Here is a 27,303-nt window from a genome sequence, read left to right on the forward strand (position 1 = left end):
TGATAAAACAAGGACCACTTTTATTTCACTGCAAGCACCAATGCTTGGCTCCCCTATCTATTGCTGCTACATTTTTATTCTTGATTGCACAGAAAAATGATTTTAACCAATATAGGTTTATAAAATACAGAACGATGCCCATAATTCTTCTCATTAGCAATAATCCATAGGAAGTACTTAGAATAATAGGCACCAACACAATTACAACCAATCTAATTATATTTCCACCTTTATTTGTACAAGTTTGTTACAAAACTTTTCCCTTCAATATTTTACCTGAAGAAAGGAAGCATATGCGTCCTTGTTACTATAACATGATACTGCTAGAATTATAACAGCAGATATTTGATCCTTCTAAACACACATCTGGAACCTCATAGGGGGACTGAAGCACAAAAATGGGCAGCAAGGAACAGGTTAAGCACTTGCTTGCCCCACTGCTCTACTTTGCAGCCTTGCAAAGCTTGTTTTTTTTCAGTGAACACCAGAGCTTCTTGATACACATATATTTGTGTGTTGTGTCAAGAGAAATGTGATCTGTGCTGTATCTTAACAAAACAATCCAAAGAAATCCAAGTCCATCTAGCTCACTTGTTCCAGGCACCACAGGTCTGAAAAAGGTGCATCATACCGTACCACACAATTTCAGTTATGTTACTTTTAATGACTTCTGAAGAAATCCTGAGCAGTTCTAAGCAGCACAATAGGACACGATGAGTAATCATCCCCTTTCTTGGAGAGACTCATTTCCAGCAAACAATTATATTGGGATCATTCTCCAGCCTTTCATCCAATTCTCGATAGCTCATCCCTAAGAAGGAAACACAAAATAATAGTCAAACAGGATATTTAGCACTACTAACACGACTCCATGGTGACAAATATACAGGAGAGAGTCCTTTGGAAGGTATGAGCCCCTCCCTCATCAATCAAGATCTTGTCAGCTGTCACTAACAGACCTCACTCCAAAACTTGTGGCACAACTTCCTGCCATCAGAGGCATGCTAAGCTATATTCTTGTATTGTTCCACCTGCTCTGCCCTTCTCCCTTGCCTGAGAGGATTGTAATGGGAGCTACTGACTGGTATGACTTCAGGGAAGAACAAGGACAACAGCCTGAATAATCCCAGTTCCGTACAATGTAGTTTTTGCTCCTGTATCAGATTGTAGTGTGATTTTATTCTGAGAACCTTTTGTAAGCTGCTTTGACCAAGTAATTTTAGGCTTCTTGTGAAAATGTGCATTTCAACAGGCTTCTGCAGTGCAAGTTTTATCATTTGGGTGTGTTTTATTTTAGGTGCTGGGTAAACTGTAGCCACTTTTCTTATTGCCTATTTTATTGTTATGCTATGTTGGATTTTATTTGATTATTTCTGTTGGATGCTTTATTGATTGCATTCACTTTGTACATTTTATAACTGGATGAATGGGTATAGACAGACAATTCTTTACCTGTTTTACAGCAGATCTCATCATAGCTATGACAACCTGTGTACAGTCTGGCTGAATGACTTCTTTCATCTCGGGCTACTTTCACAGGATACTTCTGGAGCCGTCGAATAAGGCCCTTCATCAGACCAAACTGGATGAGCTTCCTGAAAGAGAGAAAAAAAACCTTCATGGAAAGGACATCCATTTAATACATGGATTCAAGTTCTTTATATGGATCTTAGAGCCAAAGTCTGTATAAATTGTATGATGTCCAAAACATGTACTCTAAGGGAACTAGCAGGAGTGCTCTCTCTCACCCCTTATTGGTTTTCACAGTAGGGCCACTTGCAGTTAAAATTAGAATTAACAAAATATTAAGGGGATAAAAATCAGAAATGAAGAAAAAAATTAAAATTTAATTAATTAATTAATTAATTAATTATTAGATTTATATCCCACCCTTCCTCCCAGTAGGAGCCCAGGGTGGCAGATATTATATGCAGATGACATAGTTCTAACTCTTAACAGAACCCATGGATTCAGTAACTGAATTGGGTAAACAAAGTATTATATGGCAACTTAGCAGACTATAAGATGAATAAAGAGAAATTTAAGGTATTAATTATACAAATAATGTAAAAAATCAAATAAAAGGGACTTCATCTTTCAATGGACAAATAGACCTGCTTGTTATTTAGGCATTAAAATAACAGAGTAGATGCAAGGTTTATATCAAAATAAGCCCTACTTAAAGAATGTCAGCCTTTGCCGTTAGGATAGAAAAATTATATTTATCCTTTTCAGGAACAATCTTTCAAGATGAAATTGTTCCTAAGATTATTTTTATTTCAACAGCTGCCAATTAGGATCATTTTGCAACAATTAAATAAATAGCAACAACTCATTCTGAAATGTATATGAAATAAAAAATAAGAACATAAGAAGAGCCTGCTGAATCAGGCCAGTGGCCCATCTAGTCCAGCATTCTGTTTTCATGGTGGTTAACCAGCTGCCCATGGGAAGCCTGCAAGTAGGCCCTGAGCACAAGAGCACTCTTCCCCCCCTGTAGTTTCCAGCAACTGGTATTCAGAGGCATACTGCCTCCTACTGTGGAAGCAGAGCATAGTCATCGTGGCCAGTAGTCTTTGATACTGATATCCCTCATGAATTTGTCTAATCCTCCCTTAAAGCTGTCCAGGTGGGTGACTATCACTGCCTCCTCTGGAATCAGGTTCCATGGCTTAACTATGTGCTATGTAAAGAAGCACTTTCTTTTGACTGTCCTGAATCTTCCAACATTCAGCTTCATTGGTTGTCCACGAGTTCTAGCGTTATGAGAGAGGGAGAAAAACTTCTCTTTATCTATTCTCTCCATGCCATGCACAATTTATGAACCTCTATCCTGTCACCTCTAACTGGCTTTGTCTCTAAACTAAAAAGCCTCAAATGCTGCAACTTTTTCCTCATAGGGGAGTTGCTTCATCCCCTTGATCATCTTGTTTGCCCTTTTTTGAACCTTTTTCAACTAAACCTTTTTTAGATGAGGTGAAATCAAGAACAAAGGCCAAAATTCTGTATGATGACTAAACAGAGAGGTCTACAAGTGATTTATTCTGAGGGTGGATGTGCTCTTTTAGTACATGAGATCCTAAATATGCAAGGAAAGTTAAGTTTTGTGCTTGCCCTCCATTTAAATGGATCACTGTTGGGAATGAGTGCAGCGCGGGCTGATGCAATGTCATAGCTGGCAAATGCTTCCTTGGTAAGGAATGTTTCAGCACTACTGACTCTGTGCCACAGTTGGACTGTTAATGAAGGCAGCTGTTTTGTGTAGACTATACCGTAATCATAACACTTTGAGTTTATTATTTTAACACTTTGTAAGCAACTTTTGAGTTTTTAACAAAAAAGAGAGATAAATATAATTTCCTGATCCGATGATGGCAAGAGGTCACATCTACACTAAAAACTTGATGCCAGTTTTATAGCAGTTCAACTGTTGTGGGTTCCCTCAGAGAATCATGGGAATTTTAGTTTGGTGAAGTGGTTGAGAATTCTGCGTTACAGATCCCTAGCCTCCTTCACAATACATGAAGTAATGAAATAATTATTATTCATGCTCAATAATTCTTTGGAAATACGGCTACTTGAAAACAGGAAGTGATGTGACAAGACCAGAGCTAGGATGCTCTCATGCTCCACTCTATTCTCCAAGAGTCTAGAAGCATTTTGTTGTACAACTTGACCCCTCAGGTATGGTCAGATTTTATAGAGTTAGGAACACAGGAAGCTGCCCGCTACTATCTACTCTATCAGAAGCTTTCCAAGCTCTCAGGCAAAGCCCTTTTCAATTACCTGCTCCTCTTTAACATGGAGCATTCTGCATGCAAAACATGTGCTCTGCTACAGAGCAATAATCCCTCCCACTGACACCATCTAAAGTACGAATGTCACAGTTATGCACCAGATGCACTTTGAACAGCATGAGACCATCTGCTGGATAAAGAGCTAAGGAATTAAAGATACTTTTCAAAAGACATCCTGAACACAGATTAGCAGTGGCCCTTTCCCATTCTAACATTAAAATTATTTTGAAAACACTGCACAGAAAATTATGTGAAATAAACTTTCAGTGTTCTTTAGAGTAATTATTGCCCAAAGCATTACAGACAAAATCCAACAGCAGATGTAACCTTTAAAATACGAAATCTCTGTTGCTCACAACTTTCAAAAACAATTTTCCCTACATGTAGAACTGTGGGCAACATCTTTATTACAGCTTGATTAAGATTTGATGGGGCCACTGTGTGTCAGATAAATTGCACTGAGCTAGAAGGTCCAGTTCATGAGACATCAGTTAGCCATCCCTGCTCTAGAATCATCAGATCCATTTATTTTGTTCTTGATTTTGCCATCTTGTCCATGGGTCCTTGCTTAAGGAACTTTCCATGTATAAAACAGAAATAAAAATCAATTTATTGATCTATTTACATAATTTATAACCTTCATCTTCAATGTAGATTTATTTCCCCATGGTAGCTAAAGCAGTAGTAAGAAACAAATACTTCTTTAAATAACAAATAATAATATAACACATACAACTAAAACAGCAAATTAAGAAAACAGCAACAGCCATTTTAAACAGATGGTAAAGTTAAACTACTCTATATTAAAGGAAGTTTACATTAGCAGTTATTAGAAGCCATATTGAACTTGCCTTATTGAACTTGCCTTTTGTTTCTAATTATGAGAGAAGAATTTCATGAGCCCCACCCTCTGACGCCAATTTCATGGCTTCTCCTTTTAGCCTTCTAAAAACAGTAGCTAAGGGGGCTACCACAAAGTTTTATAACTTGCAATATGTGCACTGTTCTAGAGTCATCCTTATAAAAAAAAGTACCCTCTGACCTTTCATCTACTCTCTGGAGCTGTAGGGTATAGCGGCAAATAAGATCTCGTACAGTTGTGCCAGGGCTTAGCCCACAGTAGAGCTGGAAAACATCTCTCAGACTGGCTCGCTTGTGACCTACCCCAAAATAATAAAAATATATTGAAATATCTGGTGATCACAAATATATCCTAACTAAATTTAACTCAAATAGCATTTGCAACTGGATGACACTCATTATCAAGAATTAGATGTGCAATATGTGACAGATAGAGTAACTGAAAATATGAAAAGTACTAGCTGCATATATCAGTCTATTCCATCTGAATTGGGAGAGGCAGTTGAAGTGTTAGACTGGTGCTTGCATGATGGATGTAGGCCAATAAATTGAGGCTGAATCCTGAAAAGACAAAAGGTGTTATGTGTCCTGAGTTCTTGAGTCCAAGAGGTGGGGAGATGGTCTGTCCTGGATAGGTTGCACTCACTTGGAAGGATCAGGTTTGTAACCTGGGGATGCTCCTGGATTCAACCTCGTCACTGGAAATTCAGGTGTCCAGAAGTGCCTTTTTCCAGCTCTGGCTGGTTCTCCAGCTTTGCCCCTTTTGGACAGAGATGACATGGCCACTATACTCCATCCTCTGGTAACTTCCAGTTAGATGATTGCAATGCACTTTATGTGGGGTTGCCCTTGAAGATGACTTGGAAACTTCAACTGGTCCAAAATGCAGCTGCCAGATTACTGGCTGGGGTTCCATTTAGATCTCATACAATCCTATTTTAAAACAGCTGCACTGGTTGCCAGTTTGTTTCTGGGCGCAAGTCAAGGTGCTCACAATTGTGTTTAAAGCCCTTAGGCCCCAAATGTCTGAAAGACTGCCTCCTTTCCTACAGACCTTCTCGGGTGTTGAGATTGGCAGAAGGGGCCCTTTTGGTAGTTCCACTGCCCTCAGAAGTTTGGGGGTGGTGGAACTCCCTTCCCACAGAGGTCTATCTGGCACTTTCACTGTATAGCTTTCATTGTATGCTGAAGATGCACCTCTTCACCCTGGCTTTTGACACTTGAGATACATATTTTTAGGACCCTCTTTAGTTTGAAACAGATTACATTCACAACTGTTTTCAGTAATGCATTTTATATTGTTATGTTCCGCCCTGGGACCTGCTGGTGAAGGCCAGGTAATAAATAATTTTAATATCATCTCAGTAAAGGGCCTCGTTACACAAATAATCCTTTATTTTATGCTCAACTCCCAGAAATATATTAACAGAAGAAATAACTGGGATGCTGCCAGACAGGGATAACTACCAGGTTATTATTCTAATCTGTTACGTTCCTTATGAATCTCAAGCTTAGTCACTCAGTTTTTTGTACCTGGTTTTGTGACATAAGAGAGGCATTCATCTTGGAGACATTTATCATCCACCAGATCCTGGACTTTAGGCGTGGTACAATATACATTCGAGTACTAAAGAAAAAAATGAGAAATCTCAGTACCTTACATTGTTTTAGCACCCACTTAAATTCATAATGATTGCTTACAGATACATCCTAACAGTAATACATAGTACCACATAACCAACGTGGCTGGGCTGAAGAATGTGAGCATTAAGATTACATGCCAAGACTGCATCTAGCAAGCATGATAATCTTGCCTTTTTAACACAGAATAGGCTATATGCATTTGTGAACTAGATATCCCATTGCTTAAAGTGGATTCCCTAACCGTGTTGAACCATCTACCCATTAAACTCACCTGAAGTATGGAAACTAGAGTCACTACTCCATAGTATCTGAAAAACATGATGGCTGTTAAAAATAAACCCACACACTAGAGTTTCATGCATAAAAAGAGTGCAAAATATATTGGTATACAGTAGTGCAGAGAACATCTCAAATGATTTGATATAATTTTTATATAGACCCTGTAGTAATTCTGAAGACAGAGCATTAGGACAAGATCGATGTTTAACGTGCAGAAAACGTATTAGCTGTAGCTAAAATAATGTTAGCTGGGCGCTCGAAAACTTCTGTAACACTCAAAATAAACAACACTTAATTTCCAAGATCGGTGTTAGGGTTTGTGCTTGGCTGATATTTGGTACACTTCTTGATATGAAAGACTTTCCCCTTCATCTCAAACAGTGGGCTTCCTGTAATGAATCTCTGCCAGGGGAAGGACACAAGTTTGCAAGCTGCTGCCATAAGTAATGACTTACATGTGTGAATCAGAGCCAAACTATATATGATTCTAAATGCTGTACAAAAGAACCATTTTTTAACATTATTAACAGCAGGTACAGGAGCCTCCAATTCTCACTGGGATGGCAGCACATGGGGAGGGGAGGTTTGACACTTCCCACCACAGCCTTGATTCTGATGAAAATGGCCTCTCTCTGTCGCTATTAGCCCTGCATAAAAAGCTCCTACTGGCATCAGTGGCAGCCTTTTCTCCCAGGTCTGACAGCAGCATGGTCTTAATGGGGTCCATCAGAATTGTGGCTGGGGAGGGAAGATTAAACTTCCCCTTCCAACATGCTGGCCTCCTCCATGCATATTAATTTTTATATATTTTTTTTAAGCTAAAAAGTTCAGAGTGACACGTTTAGTGCTATATCTAGTTTAGCTCTGAATCCATTTTTTCCTGATACATTTTTAATACAAGACGGTTTTTTTTGTTTTGCTTTAGATGATTTTGCTTAAATTGCAGAAACATTAAGAGGTGGTGGAGAGAAGCTAAAGGAAGTGAAGGAGAGAGAAAAAAACAGGGCTGAAATTGATTGTATCTAAAAATTTCAATTGGTTTGCAGTCATGACATCAGCTTGTTCACCTTTTGGCACCTGGTACTTACAAGAGGTTCTGGATGGCAATGCGAACCAAATTGAGCTCTACATCTGCTTCAGCTGAGATTTTCTGAACATGCCGAAATCCATCAATGTATGGAAGAATCTAGGAAGAGAGGGTATGCATATAATGCAAGGCTAAGCAGAGATGCATACACTCAAGCACAAAGGATGCTTTTCACACAATAGACAGACAAAGCAAGATCAACTGGAAGACTGCTGTGCGTATGTAGTAGGCCCAAGTGACATTTGAGCACACACTGGGAAACAAACTTCACTTTCAGTATATGAACATTCAAAAAGAAGGTCAGATCCAGTTGCAGCAATAAGACAACAGTATAGAAATACTGAATGTGTGAATATTTAGCATCTATGTTTGCATACAAGTCATTTAAACCAGGGTTTCCCATACTTCTGAGTTCATTGACCCTTTGATGAGCTTAACTCATATTCTTAGGAATATAAATAAGTCAAGAAATACCAATATATAATCAACATTTATTAATCACCAGTCACCATTACTAGCAATCATAAAATGTAAAAAATAAATATGAAATACAGAGGCTCCTCATTGGCAAAGGAGATCACTCTGTCCATGCCCTTTATTTCTGAAGTTCACAGTTCCCAATTAAGTTTTTGCACTATACCATGTAATCTTCTTTTTTCACCCCAGGTCCTTTTTTTACTCCCTTTCAACCCCTAAGTCTTTATTTACTGCACAATCCCATTGACTCCAGGGGGTCAATATCAACCACTTTGGGAAGCCCTGCTTTAAACTGACCAGACAGGAGACCTTTTCTAGGTTGTACTAAATGAGAGCAGTGCACTCCTGTCCAACCTCCAAGCAACATAAGGAAGAAATTCTTAAAGTGGGAGTAATACAAAACAAACCATACACGTACATTTCAGCAGTATTTTAAGTTACCTGTGACTGGAGTTCCAGATTCTATAAAGTTTGTTAGTGGAGACCCTTCTCATTGTTAAATCCTAGTGAATAATTTCTTATACATACTATTTAGTGCTCACTGAGAAAATGAATCAATAAATGTAAGAGTAACAGAGTGCATGACCTTCTGTTAAAGGGAAAGAAAGAACAGGGACAGCCAGACACAATCTAAGAATATTAAGGCTGCAGTTCTACGTAAGCTTGCTTGGAAGTGAATCCTATTTAACTCAATGGGGCTTTCTCTGAAAAGACCTGTGCAGGATGAGCGTGCTTAAATCACATATTTCCTTTGATAATTTGCCCCCTTGCTTTACTGGCCAGCCTGCTGCACAAAATGCTAAGACCAGGCTATGTTAATTAGTTGGGGAGGGGGGATTGTGAAAAGGTGTCTCTGCTACCATCACACTAGTGCGTAAAATAAGACAGTGGGACCCAACCTTTGTGCCAGTTGTGTGCACCAACCTGCTGAGTGGTGAGATCCCATTGTGAATTGAAGAAGTCATCCTTATCTTGGGTGAAGACAGGAACATCATATTCCTGTACAATGGGGGGATCTGGGCGTTGTTCAATCACTTTTAGGTGAATGGTGTTTGATTCATCTGTATAAAGGAGCAAAAAAGGGCAGAGAATTAGGGTTGGCTGAAGACATTTTGCTGTCTGGAGCAAAGGACAAAATGGTGGTTCCTACACCTTTCTATGTACAGAACTTCACTGAATTGGCAGTGGAATCTTACTTCAACACTGGTGATAGGACAGCAGCCTTTACCACACACAAGGGCATCAGGCTACCCTAGGGCACATAAGACAAGCCTCATGGCACATACAGTCCTCCAACACCTTACTGCCCCTCAACATCTGCCACCTGAGGCTGTTAACTCACTCTAGTTCACAGTAGGGCCAGCCCTGCAGAGAACTCATTATTATACAGCCACAAGAGTGGCTGTATACTATAGTCTACACAGATTTTTTTGCATTCCACAATGTTAAATCGAAAATACCCCCCATGCCATTCTGATCCTTCCCATAAGCTCATTTCAAAACAAAACCTTACAAAACTTACAGTCCTGAACTCAGAAACACTTGCTTAACAACCCTCTAAATTTTCATGGTGATACACAAAACAGTCAGAGAGAATACAGAGTTCAAAGTGTAAAAAGAGAGAGAGAGAGAAACCAGACCCCTTTTGTTGAAATTAATTAAAACTCAGTCATGTTCACAGAGTACCTGTAATCCTATCACTGACCTTGCCGCATACTCTGACTTTCATCTTCTGCAGTTTAAAAGTTTAAAAAAATGCCTGGCTGATTTTTAATTAATTTAAGAAATTTAACGTCGAACTCAATGATAATGTTGGGCGTGCTCAGTAAGAACCAACTGTAAGTGTTCTAAAAGCCAGACTCACAGCTGCTGGGTTTGGCTAATCAGGGGGCCACACCCACACCAGACCTTTATTACACTTGTGACAGTCATGGCTTCCCCCAAAGAATCTTGGGAAGTGTATTTGTGAAGGGTGCTGAGAGGAGGCTCCTATTTCCCTGACAGAGCTCCAGTGGCCAGAGTAGTTTAACAGTCAGCCACTCTGATTGAAGCACTGTGAGGGGAACAGGGCCTCTCCTAAGCAACTCTCAGCACCCTTCACTAGCTACACTTCCCAGGATTCTTTGGGAGAAGCCATGACTATCTAAAGGGAAATAAAGGTCTGGTGTGGATGTGGCCAGGGACAGCTTTGGTTTAAATTTGGGTGGGAGGCTACATGTGCCTGCTATAGAATAAAAAGATGGGGGAAACCCTGAAAAAGAATGATACTGTTCATAATGTTTTCCTTTCGGAAAGGAAAAGGGCTTCCCCTCTGTCCAGTGCCTACCCATCCAATCTCTTCCCCACCCTCTTCTCCCCCTTCCTGCCCTCCTCCTCCCCTTCCTGCCCCTTCCGCAGGTCAGTTTCACCTGTCGCAAGCATGATTGCACAGAATTAAATCCCACTGAACTCAAAAAGCATGCAAATGATCAAATCTGTCCTCCCCTCCTCCTCCCTCCTATCCCCTCCCTCTTGCCCTTCCCTCCCCCTTCCTTCCCCTCCCAATCCCCTCCTTCTCCCCCATGATCAGTTTCACCTATCCTAGGACTATGACCTGGAAGACTAGGGTTCGAATCCCCACAGCCATAAAGCTCACTGGGTGACCTTGGGCCAGTCACTGCCTCTCAGCCTCAGAGGAAGGCAATGGTAAACCACCTCTGAATACCGCTTACCATGAAAACCCTATTCATAGGATTGCTATAAGTCAGAATCTACTTGAAGGCAGTCCATTTCATTTTCAAGTATGATTGCAAGGGAGTAAATCCCATTGAACTCAATAAGCATGCAAATGATCAAACCTGCCCTCCCTTCCTTCTCCCTCCCATCGCCTCCCTTTTGCCCCTTCCCTCCCACTTCCTTCATCCCTCCCTTTCCAATCCCCTCCTTCCCGTCCCCCTCCTTCTGCTCCCCTCTCCCTCTCCTTCCTCTTTCCATCTACTCTCTCCTCCCCCTCTTCCTCCCGCATGGTCAGTTTTATATATGCAAAGCATGACTGCACGGGAGTAAATCCCACTAAACTCAATACAGTAGGGCCCTACTTTTCAGCGTTCTTCTAATACGGCGGCTTTCAATTAGGGTAAGGCCCCACTCATATGGCGCTTGTTCCGACTTTATAGTATTTTGGGGGCATCAGGTGCCATTCTATTGAATGAGTTCTGCTTTTAGGCAGGGGTCTGAAAAGTAACCCACCGTATGAGTGGGGCCCTACTGTAAACATGCAAACCTCCCCTCTTCCTCCCCCTCCTGCCTGCTCCCCTCCCCCTCCTCCCCTCTGGTCAGTTTCACCTATCCTAAGCATGATTGCAGGGGAGTAAATCCCACTGAACTCAATAAGCATGCAAATGATCAATCCATTCTCAGCAAACTTGCACAGGATCCCATTTCTTACCTCCCAGATTAAAAAGCAGAGAAATTCACTAATAGGCAAAAACCTTGCAGTTTAAGAACGTACCTATAACCAACAGATATTTGTGTCAAACTTTAAAAAGCAGGGAAATTGGGCAGCTATAGTGAATGCACCAGGGGAGCAGGAGAACTGACCTCCTCTGAGATATTGTACTGCCCTACAAATTTGTCAAAATGCCAACACAATTTGGGTTGCACTTTCACAGTCCAATCCACTTGCTGTGTAGCTTGGAAGAATTTGGTAACATGTGATTCTGAGCATATGGTGAGTGGAGGCAACACCTGCAATCAGCCCAAATAATAGAAACAAGACATAAGAACATAAGAAGAGCCTGCTGGATCAGGCCAGTGGCCCATCTAGTCCAGCATCCTGTTATCACAGTGGCCAACCAGGTGCCTGGGGGAAGTCCGCAAGCAGGACCCGAGTGCAAGAACACTCTCCCCTCCTCAGGCTTCCAGCAACTGGTTTTCAGAAGCATGCTGCCTCTGACTAGGGTGGCACAGCACAGCCATCACGGCTAGTAGCCATTGATAGCCGTGTCCTCCATGAATTTGTCTAATCTTTTAAAGCCATCCAAGCTGGTGGCCATTACTGTATCTTGTGGGAGCAAATTCCATAGTTTAACTATGCGGTGAGTAAAGAAGTACTTCCTTTTGTCTGTCCTGAATCTTCCAACATTCAGCTTCTTTGAATGTCCATGAGTTCTAGTATTATGAGAGAGGGAGAAGAACTTTTCTCTATCCACTTTCTCAATGCCATGCATAATTTTATACACTTCTATCATGTCTCCTCTGACCCGCCTTTTCTCTAAACTAAAAAGCCCCAAATGCTGCAACCTTTCCTCGTAAGGGAGTCGCTCCATCCCCTTGATCATTCTGGTTGCCCACTTCTGAACCTTTTCCAACTCTAGAATATCCTTTTTGAGATGAGGCGACCAGAACTGTACACAGTATTCCAAATGCGGCCGCACCATAGATTTATACAACGGCATTATGATATCGGCTGTTTTATTTTCAATACCTTTCCTAATTATCGCTAGCATGGAATTTGCCTTTTTCACAGCTGCCGCACACTGGGTCGACATTTTCATCGTGCTGTCCACTACAACCCCGAGGTCTCTCTCCTGATTGGTCACCGCCAGTTCAGACCCCATGAGCGTATATGTGAAATTCAGATTTTTTGCTCCAATATGCATAATTTTACACTTGTTTATATTGAATTGCATTTGCCATTTTTCTGCCCATTCACTCAGTTTGGAGAGGTCTTTTTGGAGCTCTTCACAATCCTTCTTTGTTTTAACAACCCTGAACAATTTAGTGTCGTCAGCAAACTTGGCCACTTCACTGCTCACTCCTAATTCTAGGTCATTAATGAACAAATTGAAAAGTACAGGTCCCAATTCCGATCCTTGAGGGACTCCACTTTCTACAGCCCTCCATTGGGAGAACTGTCCGTTTATTCCTACTCTCTGCTTTCTGCTTCTTAACCAATTCCTTATCCACAAGAGGACCTCTCCCCTTATTCCATGACTGCTAAGCTTCCTCAGAAGTCTTTAGTGAGGTACCTTGTCAAACGCTTTTTGAAAGTCTAAGTACACTATGTCCACTGGATCACCTCTATCTATATGCTTGTTGACACTCTCAAAGAATTCTAATAGGTTACTGAGACAGGACTTTCCCTTGCAGAAGCCATGCTGGCTCTGCTTCAGCAAGGCTTGTTCTTCTATGTGCTTAGTTAATTTAGCTTTAATCATACTTTCTACCAGTTTTCCAGGGAGAGAAGTTAAGCTAACTGGCCTGTAATTTCCGGGATCCCCTCTGGATCCCTTTTTGAAGATTGGCGTTACATTTGCCACTTTCCAGTCCTCAGGCACGGAGGAGGACCCGAGGGACAAGTTACATATTTTAGTTAGCAGATCAGCAATTTCACATTTGAGTTCTTTGAGAACTCTCGGGTGGATGCCATCCGGGCCCGGTGATTTGTCAGTTTTTATATTGTTCATTAAGCCTAGAACTTCCTCTCTCGTTACCACTATTTGTCTCAGTTCCTCAGAATCCCTTCCTGCAAATGTTAGTTCAGGTTCAGGGATCTGCCCTATATCTTCCACTGTGAAGACAGATGCAAAGAATTCATTTAGCTTCTCTGCAATCTCCCTATCGTTCTTTAGTACACCTTTGACTCCCTTATCATCCAAGGGTCCAATCGCCTCCCTAGATGGTCTCCTGCTCTGAATGTATTTATAAAAAAAATTGTTGTTGGTTTTTATGTTCTTAGCAATGTGCTCCTCAAATTCTTTTTTAGCATCCCTTATTGTCTTCTTGCATTTCTTTTGCCAGAGTTTGTGTTCTTTTTTATTTTCTTCATTCGGACAAGACTTCCATTTTCTGAAGGAAGACATTTTGCCTCTAAGAGCTTCCTTGACTTTGCTCGTTAACCATGCTGGCATCTTCTTGGCCCTGGCGGTACGTTTTCTGATCTGCGGTATGCACTCCAGTTGAGCTTCTAATATAGTGTTTTTAAACAACTTCCAAGCATTTTCGAGTGATGTGACCCTCTGGACTTTGTTTTTCAGCTTTCTTTTTACCAATCCCCTCATTTTTGTGAAGTTTCCTCTTTTGAAGTCAAATGTGACCGTGTTGGATTTTCTTGGCAATTGGCCATTTACATGTATGTTTAATTTAATAGTACTGTGGTCACTGCTCCCAATCGGTTCAACAACACTTACATCTCGCACCAGGTCCCGGTCCCCACTGAGGATTAAGTCCAGGGTTGCCGTCCCTCTGGTCGATTCCAAGACCAACTGGTCTAGGGAATAGTCATTTAGAATATCTAGAAACTTTGCTTCTTTGTCATGACTGGAACACATATGCGGCCAGTCTATGTCCGGGTAGTTGAAGTCACCCATTACTACCACATTTCCTAGTTTGGATGCTTCCTCAATTTCATATCTCATCTCAAGGTCTCCCTGAGCATTTTGATCAGGGGGACGATAGATCGTTCCCAGTATTAAGTCCCTCCTGGGGCATGGTATCACCACCCACAACGATTCTGTGGAGGAGTCTGCCTCTTTTGGGGTTTCAAGCTTGCTGGATTCAATGCCTTCTTTCACGTATAGAGCGACTCCGCCACCAATACGTCCTTCCGATATAGTTTATATCCAGGGATAACCGTATCCCACTGGTTTTCTCCATTCCACCAGGTCTCTGTTATGCTCACTATATCAATGCTCTCCTCTAAGACCAAGCACTCCAGTTCTTCCATCTTGGTTTGGAGGCTCCTAGCATTAGCGTACAGGCACTTGTTAGCAGTGTCTCTCTTCAAGTGTCTTTGGCACTTGTGGTTTGGCCTGTGGTTTGGCCTGTGGTAATTTTGCTCTTCTGAATTTATATCCTGTGCCCCTGCTCTCACAATGCCTACCCCTTTTAAAATTTCATCATTTCTTTGGTTTTTATCCCAGGGGGGAGGTTTATTCCGAACCGGACCTTTCTCAGCTCCTGTCGGGTTTCCCCCCTCAGTCAGTTTAAAAGCTGCTCTGCTACCTTTTTAATTTTAAGTGCCAGCAGTCTGGTTCCATTCTGGTTCAAGTGGAGCCCATCCCTTTTGTACAGGCCCGGCTTGTCCCAAAATGTTCCCTAGTGCCTAACAAATGCAAACCCTTCCACCCGACTCCATCGTCTCATCCACGCATTGAGACTGCAAAGCTGGGCCTGTCTGGCTGGTCCTGCGCGTGGAACCGGTAGCATTTCAGAGAAAGCCACGTTGGAGGTCCTGGCTTTCAGCATCCTACCTAGCAACCTAAGTTTTGCTTCCAGGACCTCACGGCTGCATTTCCCCATGTCGTTGGTGCCAACGTGCACCACGACCACTGACTCCTCCCCAGCACTGTCTACCAAACTATCTAAATGACGGGCGATATCCGCAACCTTCGCACCAGGCAGGCAAAACACCTTGCGGTCTACACGCCCATCACACACCCCACTGTCTATGTTCCTAATGATCGAATCACCCACTACAAGGATTCCTCCACCCCCTGGAGATATATCCTCGGCACGAGAGGATAGCTGCTCATCCCCCAAAGAATGGGTCCCTTCTAAGGGATCGTTTCCCTCTTCCTCAGCTGGATGCTCTCCTTCCCCGAGACCATCGTTCTCCATGATAGCAGGAGAGCTATCATCCTTGGAGTGGGACACAGCTATAACATCCCTGAAGGCCTCCTCCACACACCTCTCTGCCTCTCTCAGCTTTTCCAGGTCCGCCACCTTGGCCTCAAGGAAATGAAGTCGTTCCCGGAGAGCCAGGAGCTCATTGCACCGAGAGCACACCCACGACTTCTGTCCAACAGGCAGATAGTCGTACATGCTGCAGGCGGTGCAAAACACTGGAAAACCCCCACACCCCTGCTGGCTTCTTACCTGCATAGTTTTGTTTAAGGTTTATTACGTCAATGGGTTGGAGACTGCGGTTTAGTTGAGGTCAGGGAGCAGACGGGCAGAGTGGGGGGCCCTGGCCTCCTCGCCCTGCTGCCGAACTCGCCTTGACGCTTTGTCAGCTGGGGCCTTGACGCTTTGTCAGCTGGGGCTCCCTCTAGCTCGTGGAGCAGGCTCCCTCGCTAGGGTGCTCTGACTTTATATGTGTGGCTGATTCCTCCCAGCCACTGCTGCCAGCCAATGATGTGTTACTTGAGGCTGATGGCTCAACTATCAGCTGGGGCTTAACTCTTTAGTATTCTCTCAGGCTTCCTTCCTTTGAAGGCAGGAAAGCAGGCTTCTTTCCTGAGCGAGGGGCGGGGCTGTTTAAGCTTTTGGCTGCTTTTAATCTAAGCAAGGGGCTGCGACTTCCAGGCAAGTCTTTTTTGTTTGTTGTTTTCCCACCTAGAACAGCCTGACCTTTCTTTAACCTAGGGAAACAGAGCTTGTGGTTGTGTTTCAGGAAGGCTAAAGCTGCCCTTTTTAGCAAGGACTGAGCTGACTCTCTCCCTGTATGTATCGGTGGAGTTTCCTTTTCCCCCTTCTCTCCCACTGGAATTTAGCCTTGTTTACAGTGTCCCCTCAAGCTTTCCTGCTAGGGTGGTGTTGAACACTAGCTTTCTATAGGCTTCCTTCTCCTAGGATCTGTCTCCTAAGATATAGGTTCTTTCAGGATTTGGCTCCTAGCTCAGGGTGACCTTAGGCTGCCCTTATTACTTATTGCTCTGAGCTGTTTTAATTCAATTAAATAATGGAATAAATGGGAGCTACTTACCCTCTTTTCGCTCTGCTGCTTAACTCGCCTTGACGCTTTGTCAGCTGGGGCCTTGACGCTTCGTCAGCTGGGGCCTTGACGCTTCGTCAGCTGGGGCTCCCTCTAGCTCGTGGAGCAGGCTCCCTCACTAGGGTGCTCTGACTTTATATGTGTGGCTGGTTCCTCCCAGCTACTGCTGCCAGCCAATGATGTGTTACTTGAGGCTGATGGCTCAACTATCAGCTGGGGCTTAACTCTTTAGTATTATCTCAGGCTTCCTTCCTTTGAAGGCAGGAAGGCAGGCTTCCTTCCTGAGCGAGGGGCGGGGCTGTTTAACATGTGCTGTGCTGATCTTGTTTTAGCAGGGAGGAAGCAACAATATTAAAACAGTTGGTATAGTTCAGATAGTCACTTTAAATACGTTCGACTTACTTTGCAATTTTTGTGAAGTTTCCTATAGTAAATCATTTTCTTTTTCTTCTGTTTCTGTGAATATGTGAAGTACAGCAACACTTTGCAACACTAAAATAAAGCTACAAAAAGAGTTGTGGAATGGCACTGACTATTCTGCAGAATAGTTTTCAATGCACATGGGGAGTGTCTCAGCTTGCACAAGATAAAACACTGGAAGGTGAAATATATTCTGGAAAAATTCTAGGTGTGTTCTATGTTTTTAATTGACCATGTCCACCTTTCCTTAAGTGGAGTAGTTTAAGCATTGCAGGTTGAAAACATGCATCTTGGGCAGGCCAAGTTTGTTTTTTCCAACAGCTACAGTAATTGTTTAAGTAACAACATATTGTAATCAGTCTGATTTTACATCAAACTGCAGTTTCAGATTCAACTGTTAATGCACCCAAAATAGAAATACAGCATAACCTCCAGTTTGAAACACAAAAGGCTGTCTTCACCATCATATCACATTGACCAATAAAAAGTCTTTGAAATTAATAAAAATAAATTTGACACAGATTTCTATGATTAATAATGAGAGAAATATAATTTTCTAGGTTAGAATCTCTGTAGAAACAGTAGTAACACAGAAAAGAAGCAAAGTAAGAAGAATACCAACAAAAACAAAAATGTAATTCTCCATGTTAGGAGATAGCAGGTGTTGCCACCACTCACCATATGCTCAGAGGCACATGTTACCAAATTCTTCCAAGCTACACAGCAAGTGGATTGGACTGTGAAAGACCAACCCAAATTGTGTTTGCATTTTGACAAATTTGTAGGACAGTACAATATCTCAGAGAGGAGGTCAGGTTTCCTGCTCCCCTGGTGCATTCACTATAGCTGCCCAATTTCTCTGCTTTTTAAAGTTTGATAGAAATATCTGTTGGCTATAGGTATGTTCTTAAACTGCAAGGTTTTTTGCCCATTAGTGAATTAGGTGTACTTACACAAGAGGCTCTGCTAGGATTGGGCTTCTCTCTGTAGTGCACTTTGATGCTGACTTCTTTATGTGACACAACTAGGCTGGTCCCACCAAGAGAGCACTAAATTACAACAATGTTGCCCATTATTACTAAATACATTTAAACCAAACAAATCTTAGCTAAATCCTCTCAAGTGTAAACTTGAGCACACTGCTTGCTTCCCAGCTGCAAAATGGTCAGGTGATGGGGACAAAAAAGTGCCTAGATGCAGACAGGATTGCAGGCCAGTCCCAGAACAGGAACAGGGAGCCTAGTGCATTTAGCGTGACGTATCTAGATTATTCAAACAAGGACAACCAGCAGCTCCTCTTTCTTTCTATTCCTTGATCATGACAGCCAGAGTACAGTTGGAAGGAAAACCAAAGATTTCTGCAGTTCAAGGACAATCCATTTATGATAGGAAGAACTTGCTGAAAGGGACCAAAGTCCAACTTTCAATGTACATTTGTGCTGGTCCCTTGAATTTAAGAGAAACTGTAGGCTCAATGGCATCAAGCCAGGATTTAATATCCACTCAGCACCCTTTTCTGCTCTTGGGCAGCACAACATTCTACAGCAACCAGCCTACTTCCGCCTTTCAATAGCCGAGATCCATAGAAGGAGGGAGCAATACAGCATAGTAAGTGCTCTCCTGCTCTGAATGTGCCACACTCCCATCTTTTCCTGCATTTCCTCCAAGAATCACTTATGAGCTTGCAACTTAACATGCAACTTGAAAAGAAGCATTTGCAACTATGTGTTTGTTGACAATACCTATAGGCAGAGTACACTTGCCAGTGGCATTCAGTTCCTCAAGGAGGATGGTCATGATGGGTATCAACTTCTGTTTGCTCTCATCAGTGGAAATGAAGCCACTCTCAAGCTAGGAAAGAAGAAAGTCTGTGATCAGCCTCAACAAAAATGCAGCCTTAAACATGAATCAGTATCAGAGGTAGCAAAGTGGGCTGAGATTATATACTTCAAACTGTTTTTAATAATGTATTTTATGTTGTTCTGACCCATCATGTAATCTACTGGTGAAGGGTGAGTGATAGATTCAATAAATAAATAAATAAATAAATAATCTCTTTAACAGCAGTTCTACAGCTATACTGAGAAGGGGCAGGGAACGTTCTCTGCCAGGTCACCAGTGAAATTACAGGTGGTACCCGATAGGTCACACACATCTATCGCAGTAGCACTGATTGCATGCTTGGACAGTCAGTTTCAAAATTCAGCAGGTTCAACTCAGCAGAATAAAGAAAGGAAACACAACAGGAGAAAAATCAGGGAAGGACAAGGCTGCTTCTGTGTCACTAAAATATATAATCTGTATGTTCCCTTAGGCAGAGAAGTGAGGGACGGCATATTCACGCTATGTCTAACCTCAAGAGTGGTAAGATAACCAGCCAGTTTCTTCACTATAGGCTCCAGGGCACAGGTCTTAGCTCTAGCATCACAAACAAAGCCAAGGTTGAAGAGCAAGGCATTCCGGCTGTATTTTTTATGCTCAATGCAAACTGGACAACCAATTAGCTTTTTCCCCATAGCTGTACTGTTAGAGAGAGAGAGAGAGAGAGAGAGAGAAAATGAATGAATTTTAATGTTATTAAATATAGTATTTTTATGGCACTTTGTAGCACCTAAAATGCTGTTCCATTGTATTTCATTTATCAAGCAATCACTCATTAGTGCCGTATATTATATATCCCTACCCTTAAATATTAGACAGGTGCCATCTCTGTTACCTTTTCGGCGCCTGTTGAAGACCTTCCTCTTTCAACAAGCCTTTTAAGATGAGACCTTATCCCAGTCTGCTTCTGTGTTGGAATTGCTTTTTAATAAGTTTTAAACTTTTTTAAAAAAACAATATGTTTAACCTTTTTTTTAAGATGTTTTCAAAGCTTTAAAAAAATGTTTTTAAAGTTGTTTTGTTTTAATGTACTTTAAAGTCTGTTTTTATGATGTGTTAAAGTGTTTTCGGTGCTTTTGTTTGCCACCCTGGGCTCCTGCTGGGAGGAAGGGCAAGATATAAATCAAATAATAAATAAATAAATAAGTTCCTCTGCAGAGGCAATTCAACTATTTTTCAAATACTGAGTGTCCCCGAGAAAGCACTGGGCACTTCTGTTGTCACCCTTGCATAATCAGTTTATGCCAAACTCTTGTCCCAATACACCTATGGGCCACACATGCAGAGAAGAGGCTTCCACATGTGCATCCCTAACTGACAATTAGATGCACCAATGGCTGCTACAAATGCAAGTTCCACATTCTGTACAAGGCTGTGTGTCTGTAGCCTCCATCAAGTTATTGGAAACGGCATTCCAGAGGGATGTGTATAGATTTATTCCTTGCTATCAAGCAGCCGATTAGCTGAAGTGCTAATTATCTGACAGGAGTTTAGGTACACAGGGCTTTGCACAGTTGTATTGGGGCCTGTATCCTTTGAGTGGAACACTCCAGACTTGCTCATTCCAAGATGGCAAACTTCCTTAACATCATAAACTGGTACTTGTTCTTATTTCTCCTGGACAGGCTGGCTACATTGCAACCCTATAAACTTGTCTCCTTGCAACTTGATTCCATGCATGTCCCACTAAGTTCAATGGAACTTAATCTCTAAGAAGTCTGTATAGGACTAGTTTTGCAGCATATCCCTAAATCTATTAAAAAGTAAGTTCTGTTGAATTAAATGAGGCAGCCTTAGTTACTTCTTCGGGGAAAAAAGCTGAGAGGGGCATTTCAGCACAAACACTGATAGAACTGTTTTCCAAAGAACACAGTCCCTCTAGGACTTGAATGTCTTGTTTGTAAAATCAAAAAATGAATAATTGAGCTCTCCAAAATCCAGTTGGCTTCAAGTTTCCTTTTTTCAATATTTACAAATTAGGACTTGTATACAGCATGTTATGACAGAGGCAGACAGACTTAGAGATCTAAAAATATTTGAAAAGCTTTACGTATCTGGATAAAAAAAAGTTCTGCTTTCCAAAGTTTATAAAACCTTGATGGAGGAAAGTACATACAGAGCTGAACGACCAAAACAAAATTAGAAGAAGGAATTCATTGTGGAGATCTCTGATGAAAAATGGGAATATGTATGCAAACAGACAGTGATAAATTTAATTAGTGTAAATCTCAAAGAATGTTTTTATAAATAATGTATATTATATATGGCATTACATCCTGGACAAACTAGCTAAAATGCACCCAATAGCACTAGATATTTGTTGGAGGTTCAGAAAGGTTAATGGCATTTTTTCCTATATACGATGGGGCTGTTGCTCAGTTAAATGTTTTTGAGAAAAAGAAATCTAAGAAAACATTAAAGTAGTAACTGATTGTCAATTACCATTTGAGTCCAGTAATAACATTATTGGGATATGTGAAACATGAAGTATAGAGTAATGTTCAGAATTTGGTTATTCATATACTTATAGTAGCTTGTATGATTGCAAAGTAGTGGAAAATGGATAAGATACCTTTAACAGATGAATGGAAGAGGAAATTTGAGACTTAATGGTATTAAACAAAATAAAATAATACCAACAACTATGACATGGAGTATTCAACTAAACAGAAACATTTCACAAAAATTGGACTCCTTTTGCTCTTTATTGAAACTGACATCATACAAGGAAATTGGTTTTGATGGATATCCTAAGCATGATATATGCATGAAGATGTAATATAGGATTGTATCTATTTTGTAGTATTAGGTAATAGTTGTAACTAGAACTTAAAAAAATTAAAAGAAGCATTCTTATTGTTTCACATATTTTTAAGACTAAAGATAGGAGAAATGATGCTAAATTGGCATGATTAAAGGGGAAGAGTGGTCTATAAGACTCACATGGATAGTACCTGCAAGAGATCTTTTCTACTTACACTGTAATGAGCTTGTTCTGAAGTTCAGGTTTGGTGATGATATATACTTGAACTGTATCAAAGAGCTCTCGAGAAATGAAATCCTCTGGTACCTACAGGGTCAAAAGTCAAATCTGCAGATCAATAAAGAATCACAAAATGAAATCTATTTACTCCTTTGCACCCCCAGATTCTAAGTTAAGGCACCTCTGAACATGTTTTTGTAAATCACTTTCCTCCTGTCATCTGCAAAAGCCTGAAGCATAAGGAAGAGACGCTCTGCAGAGCTGCTGTCAATCAGAGCAAACAATACTGGATTTGATGGACAAATAATCTGACTTAGTATAAGGCAGCTTCCTGCATGCCCCACAACTACATACCGACCTGTTTATACCCATAACATCTGGTACCACTAACCTGATAAGTTATTTTAGGTCCAAGTGTTGGGTGAAATTCACTGAAAAAGATACACTCAATTCTGCTGATGTCCATAATAACTGCAAGAGATAAAATACACAGAAATGATAACTCCCCCTAATACATTCCTTATAAATTTAAGAATGATTATTTGTAATAGGGAGAGAACTTCACAAAATCAGAAGTATCACAGAAAAGGCACTACTTCTTCTAGTTGACAATTTTGCCTCTCTAAATGGTAGGACCTGTACTAGAGCCTCCTTATTTGAGCCTGTGAGAATAATCTATTACACTTTGGGTTGTAATCAATGGGTGTTCATACCTTACATTCAAGGAGTACACAATCTGTGTACTAGTGTTCACAAATAGTTATGCTGTACATTCATACTGTTATTCACATGTAACATTCAACCAGTGTAGTCTCCAGTATATACAGGCTTGCAGCCAGCAAAAGGAAACAACTTCAATATTTATTAAAAGCTTAGTTGAAACAACTCCCTTTTACTAGCAACAAGGCAAGGCATGTTGGACCTGCTGTATTTCATGAAGCAGTTTTCTATTGCCTCAATAGCAAGACTTGGAGAAGATTGTTCGGTTTTTCTTCCTTCCTTCAACCGTTTTGTCTCCAAACCTCATCTCTAGTGTCGGCACCAACTCAGCTCCGCTGAGCTGGGTTTTCCCTTGGCTCTCCCTTCCTTCTCTCCTCAGCTTACTCTTCCGCCTTCTGTACTCCCCCTCCCCAATACAAGCACAAGCCCGGCTCAACTCAGGCTGGGAGTCGAGTCCTCTCCGCCCCTTTACTTAGCTCAATTTCCCCGCCTCCTACCCTCTCGCTTCTAAAATGTCTCACTTCCTCACGCTTCTAGCTAGCATCTGCCACTTACTTGTCCCCGTGTAGAAAATTGCTCATAACAGCCATGTGGATAGATAAGTAACGTCTACAAGTGACCAGAACACACCTTTTTAAAAATCAACACGTGAAAATTCTTTCTCACGAGCAGCTGAACACAGGTACAAACAACTTGCACACAGATGCAAAGTAACGCGAGAACACGCCCCCCATATCTGCCAAAAGAGGACAGCCCTTCATGCATCTGATGAGTTGGGCGCCTGTTAGCCTTCAAAGTGCCACAAGACTCTAATACGGATAGATGTCTAGAATCAGCCTCTCAAAAACTCCCTGATCCTTAAATCCCCACTCAGGAGCGGGTGTAGCACAAACGGTCGAAACAGTCCAGAAATACCCACTCCCTCCTCTTCAAATTGCCGGAAAATAGCACTGAAGGAAGGACTCACTCACCTGCTTCAAACAGAAAGGCTTGCGGCAGCAAAATCACACATGCGCAAGCTATACCCCAACTCGAGTCGAAGAGAATGCTTGGCTTTTCCACGCAGGCGCAAAATAGACGCGAGCGACACCAATGACACGGCGCATGCGCATGCCATCACCGGTTTATCTGGTCTAGTGGTTAATTCTGGAGATTGCACGCACCGATCTCTCTTACTCCCGGTAAGAAGAATACTAATCCAAATAAAGGAATCGTGAATGAGAGCTTGCCCGGGGTGGTTGATTTGACAGGACTTCACCTGTGATGGACAGCAAGGCCCAGCCTCTTAGACGTGGAGGATGGCAGTCAGGGGTGCGTAGGCCCCCATGACGGCCATGCCTGACTTATCCAATCAGAAGACAGCATTTGCTTCCTTTGCTTCTATCAGAGTTCCTGCTTTCTTGCGATGCTGCTGTTCCAAGAACAGGTAGGTGCAGCCCACGTTCCGTGTGTGCGGGGTCTACTGCCGGACCTAGGAGGTGCTCGGAGCTACGGGATCTCAGCTAAAAACCGCAGGACGCCCGGTAGGCGGGCTGGTGGGGGCATTGGTTGAGATCTATCTCTCACTTGCACAGCCGCCGGGGGTGGGGCTATTCCTGTATCCTGAACCATTACTTGGAATCCTTTTGTGGAGCTGGAAACACAGGAATCCCTTATGACCTATATCTTTGATCTTGGTAATTAGGCGCCCGAAACCGGAAATCTGCTCCTCAAAATCCAGCATCGTACAAAATTAGTAGGAGGGGCAGCTGCCTCATCCGAGGAGAATGTGGCCCCTTTCGCTGTCGGGTCATGAATAGGCCTTAGATTCTAGGGAACGTTGGACCCTCCCTCTTCCCTGTAGTTAATATACACCATATATATATATTAATATATAAAAGAAACACACACCCCATTTCTTTTAACGGAGCTCTGAAGAGTCTGTAGCTTTTTGTAACTTGGCAATCCTGGTATCCTTCTTCCGTCCCAAGTCAGTGAATCGGTAGCAGAATTGGGTGTGGAGGAATCACGAAGCATGCTGATCTCGTTCTCCCATTCATAGTGCAGAGAGATACGTGTTAGGCTCCGGAATAATTGGTTGCTGAGGGAAGGCGAGATGAATGAGAGATGGCAACTATACACCGTCTCTCCCTACTTAAGACTACAGAACAGGATTGTTGCCCTGATATGATTGTTGGTGCTGGTCTGTGGCAGAAGGCTTAAAATAAAGGGATGCTAGTAAGAACAGCTCTGCTCACGGCAGGAGTTCGATTCCAACGGAAGGAGGAAGTCGAATCTCCGGTAAAAGGGGTCGAGGTCCACTCAGCCTTCCATCCATCCGTGGTCGGTAAAATGAGTACCCGGCATATGCTGGGGGGTAAAGAAAGGCCGGGGAAGGAACTGGCAATCCTACCCCATATGTCTGCCTAGTAAACGTCGCAAGACGTCACCCTAAGAGTCAGAAACGACTGGCACTATAAGTGCAGGGACACCTTTACCTCTTTAGTAAGAGCGAAGACACTGTATTTTTCCTTCGGAAACGGATAGTGGTTTTATTACTGCTTAAATGCAAAACCAGAAAAGCATACATGTCATCCGGTTACAAGATCAAACGTAGAAATGGCAATTTTAGCAGTTAGGGCTTCGTGGATTTGAATGCTTATCTGTGCTGCTTTGGAAACAATGAGTTTTCTCTCCTTGTAAAGGGGAGTGTTCCGTCTGACTGACAGTGTAATTCTGTGTTTGAAAAGAAATGAATACAGAAGTCATTTTCTCTCAGCTGGCTCAAATCCTCAATTGGCTCAGGTCCTTTTGAGTATACCATCTCAATACCAGTCTCCTTTCTTTGTGAATCGTATGATGTCATACCAGTAAGAAGGTGAATCTGTAGAAGATGCAAAGGAGGGAGTAGGTGGCCTTGGGCTTCAGTTTTCCACTCAGTTGCTTAATTTGTTATAAAAGTCTTTTAGAAAAAGCAGTATTGCATAGAAATGAGTGTGCGGCCAATGCATACAGAAGATGTTTGCAGTTCTCCCCATGTTGCTGCATTTATACAGACTGGGAACCCCCAATTGGCCACAACTTTCCAGTGTGTTTGATTAATAATAATCGGGACTGACTGATCGATAATAATCAGGGGAGCAGATTAGCATTGTAGTTTGTAGATGAGGCATTGCATAAATCAGGAAAAATACATTAGGCGTTTCAGTTGGTGCTGGTCGCTGAAGATTTGTTCAAGAGCACCTAATCTTTATTAGGGAATTCGACAAGGAGTGTAAAGAAAAGTCCTTTGACTCTGTGCTGCTTATGTAGCACTAAAGTGTGCTATTATGCCTTAATCCAAGAAATGCCTACACATATCAATAGCATTGCTCCTTGGAGCAGCCCCATGGATACTTGCTGTCATAAAGTAAAATATGAATGTGACTCAGCAGGCTTTCTTTACAAGCCATGCTTCCTGGTGACTTAAAGTCAAGACAGTCATTTGCATTCAGAAGCCAAGAGTGCTGTAACTCTTGAAATGTTTTATACTGGCTTTGTTGTTTGCCAGTATGTATTAGTTTTTCCCTGATAGAACACATCAATCCTGCTCCAACCATGGGAGCGAGTGCCTTTCTTCTGCTTGTTAATTTAAGAGTGTGTTTGCATGGCACTAATTTTGGGGAGAAGATGTATTAAGACAGTGCATGTGATCTCCTGCAGTGCAGGGGAAAACAGCACAATTGTTAATGGCAACCATTCTCCTAAATTTATTTTTGCACATGCAGGGCAGAATGTGGCATGAACAAATGTTTCCCCTTTACATTATTACAGACACGTGTTGCAGAGAGGAATAACTATGAATGGGAGGGAGGAATAACTATGAAAGGGAGAGTTCAGCTGCCAAAAAGTTATTACTTTCTCTCTGAGCCCTGCTATCTATCCCCCCCTTTTTAAAGGGAGATGCTTGTCACATTCTGAGTAATAAAATAAAGACACAGCATCTAAGGTTATGCGCAGGGGATTCCTTCTCAGAAACTTCAGCTAAGTCCATAGAAGACCTTTAGATATCTCCTACAAGCTCGACTTCCGGGAAGGGTGACTTCGCTTGTGCCTGCTTTTGAGACGGGCTCCCGCCTCAGAAGAAGCTTTTTCAGATATAAATCAGTCAGAACATTTTTTTTTTGACTGATGAAATTTCTCCCGGGCAGGGAGAAACGTAGAGATCAACCTCAAAAGCCTGTTTTTGTTGGGAGGACTGGATTTCATTAATTTATGAGAAAAGGTCCAGCCAGCAATGCCGGACGGACTTCCGAACAAGCTCTATCTGATTAATGCGACACGTTTATCTTTTCTTCAAAGAGAAAACGGACTAACAGGCAAGCACCCTTCTTTCTATCTTTTTTTTTTACTTGGTTTAAATTGTTGCAGCAAAAAGAGATTTGTCAAATGAATCAGCTATAACTCTTCTCTGTTATTCACGAAATTAACAGCTTATCTC

At 41.9% G+C, this 27,303-nt stretch overlaps 2 protein-coding genes across 6 annotated transcripts in view; one reads left to right on the top strand and one right to left on the bottom strand.

Annotated features, from left to right (window-relative positions):
- Window positions 1-23,996, bottom strand: NPRL2 (NPR2 like, GATOR1 complex subunit). 4 transcript variants are annotated; one of them, XM_061617860.1, is made up of 12 exons: window positions 23,816-23,996; window positions 22,516-22,595; window positions 22,120-22,211; window positions 19,615-19,783; window positions 19,003-19,111; window positions 9,070-9,206; window positions 7,670-7,767; window positions 6,574-6,610; window positions 6,192-6,285; window positions 4,840-4,957; window positions 1,453-1,595; window positions 1-811 (listed from the first exon to the last, which is right to left on the bottom strand). In XM_061617860.1, exons 2-12 carry the CDS (start codon window positions 22,588-22,590, stop codon window positions 744-746), a joined length of 1,140 nt encoding a protein of 379 aa, XP_061473844.1. In that variant the 5' UTR covers window positions 22,591-22,595; window positions 23,816-23,996; the 3' UTR covers window positions 1-743. The 4 variants fall into 4 exon arrangements, with proteins under 4 accessions (XP_061473844.1, XP_061473846.1, XP_061473847.1 ...); XM_061617862.1 differs by lacking the exon at window positions 23,816-23,996 and adding an exon at window positions 23,475-23,768; XM_061617863.1 differs by lacking the exon at window positions 23,816-23,996 and adding an exon at window positions 23,147-23,285.
- LOC133380499 (transmembrane reductase CYB561D2) overlaps window positions 23,855-27,303 on the top strand; it is an 8,954-nt gene continuing 5,505 nt past the window's right edge. Inside the window, exon 1 of one of the 2 annotated variants that reach the window (XM_061617866.1) lies at window positions 23,855-24,270. The gene's annotated coding sequence lies outside the window, so the exon portion shown is untranslated. The other variant, XM_061617867.1, reaches the window with a different exon arrangement.

This window comes from Rhineura floridana, chromosome 3 (assembly GCF_030035675.1).
Source record: "Rhineura floridana isolate rRhiFlo1 chromosome 3, rRhiFlo1.hap2, whole genome shotgun sequence".
In the NCBI taxonomy this organism is placed as follows: domain Eukaryota; kingdom Metazoa; phylum Chordata; class Lepidosauria; order Squamata; family Rhineuridae; genus Rhineura; species Rhineura floridana.

What these genes read in the sequence shown, in the direction of transcription:
- NPRL2 (XM_061617860.1), bottom strand. Translation starts at nt 22,590, where the DNA reads ATGGACATCAGCAGAATTGAGTGTATCTTTTTCAGTGAATTTCACCCA. An exon ending in CAGAACAAGCTCATTACAGT is followed by an intron (nt 19,784 to 22,119) that starts GTAAGTAGAAAA and finishes TCTCTCTAACAG; the next exon opens with TACAGCTATGGGGAAAAAGC. An exon ending in CTCCAGAGAGTAGATGAAAG is followed by an intron (nt 1,596 to 4,839) that starts GTCAGAGGGTAC and finishes TCTCTCTTTCAG; the next exon opens with GAAGCTCATCCAGTTTGGTC.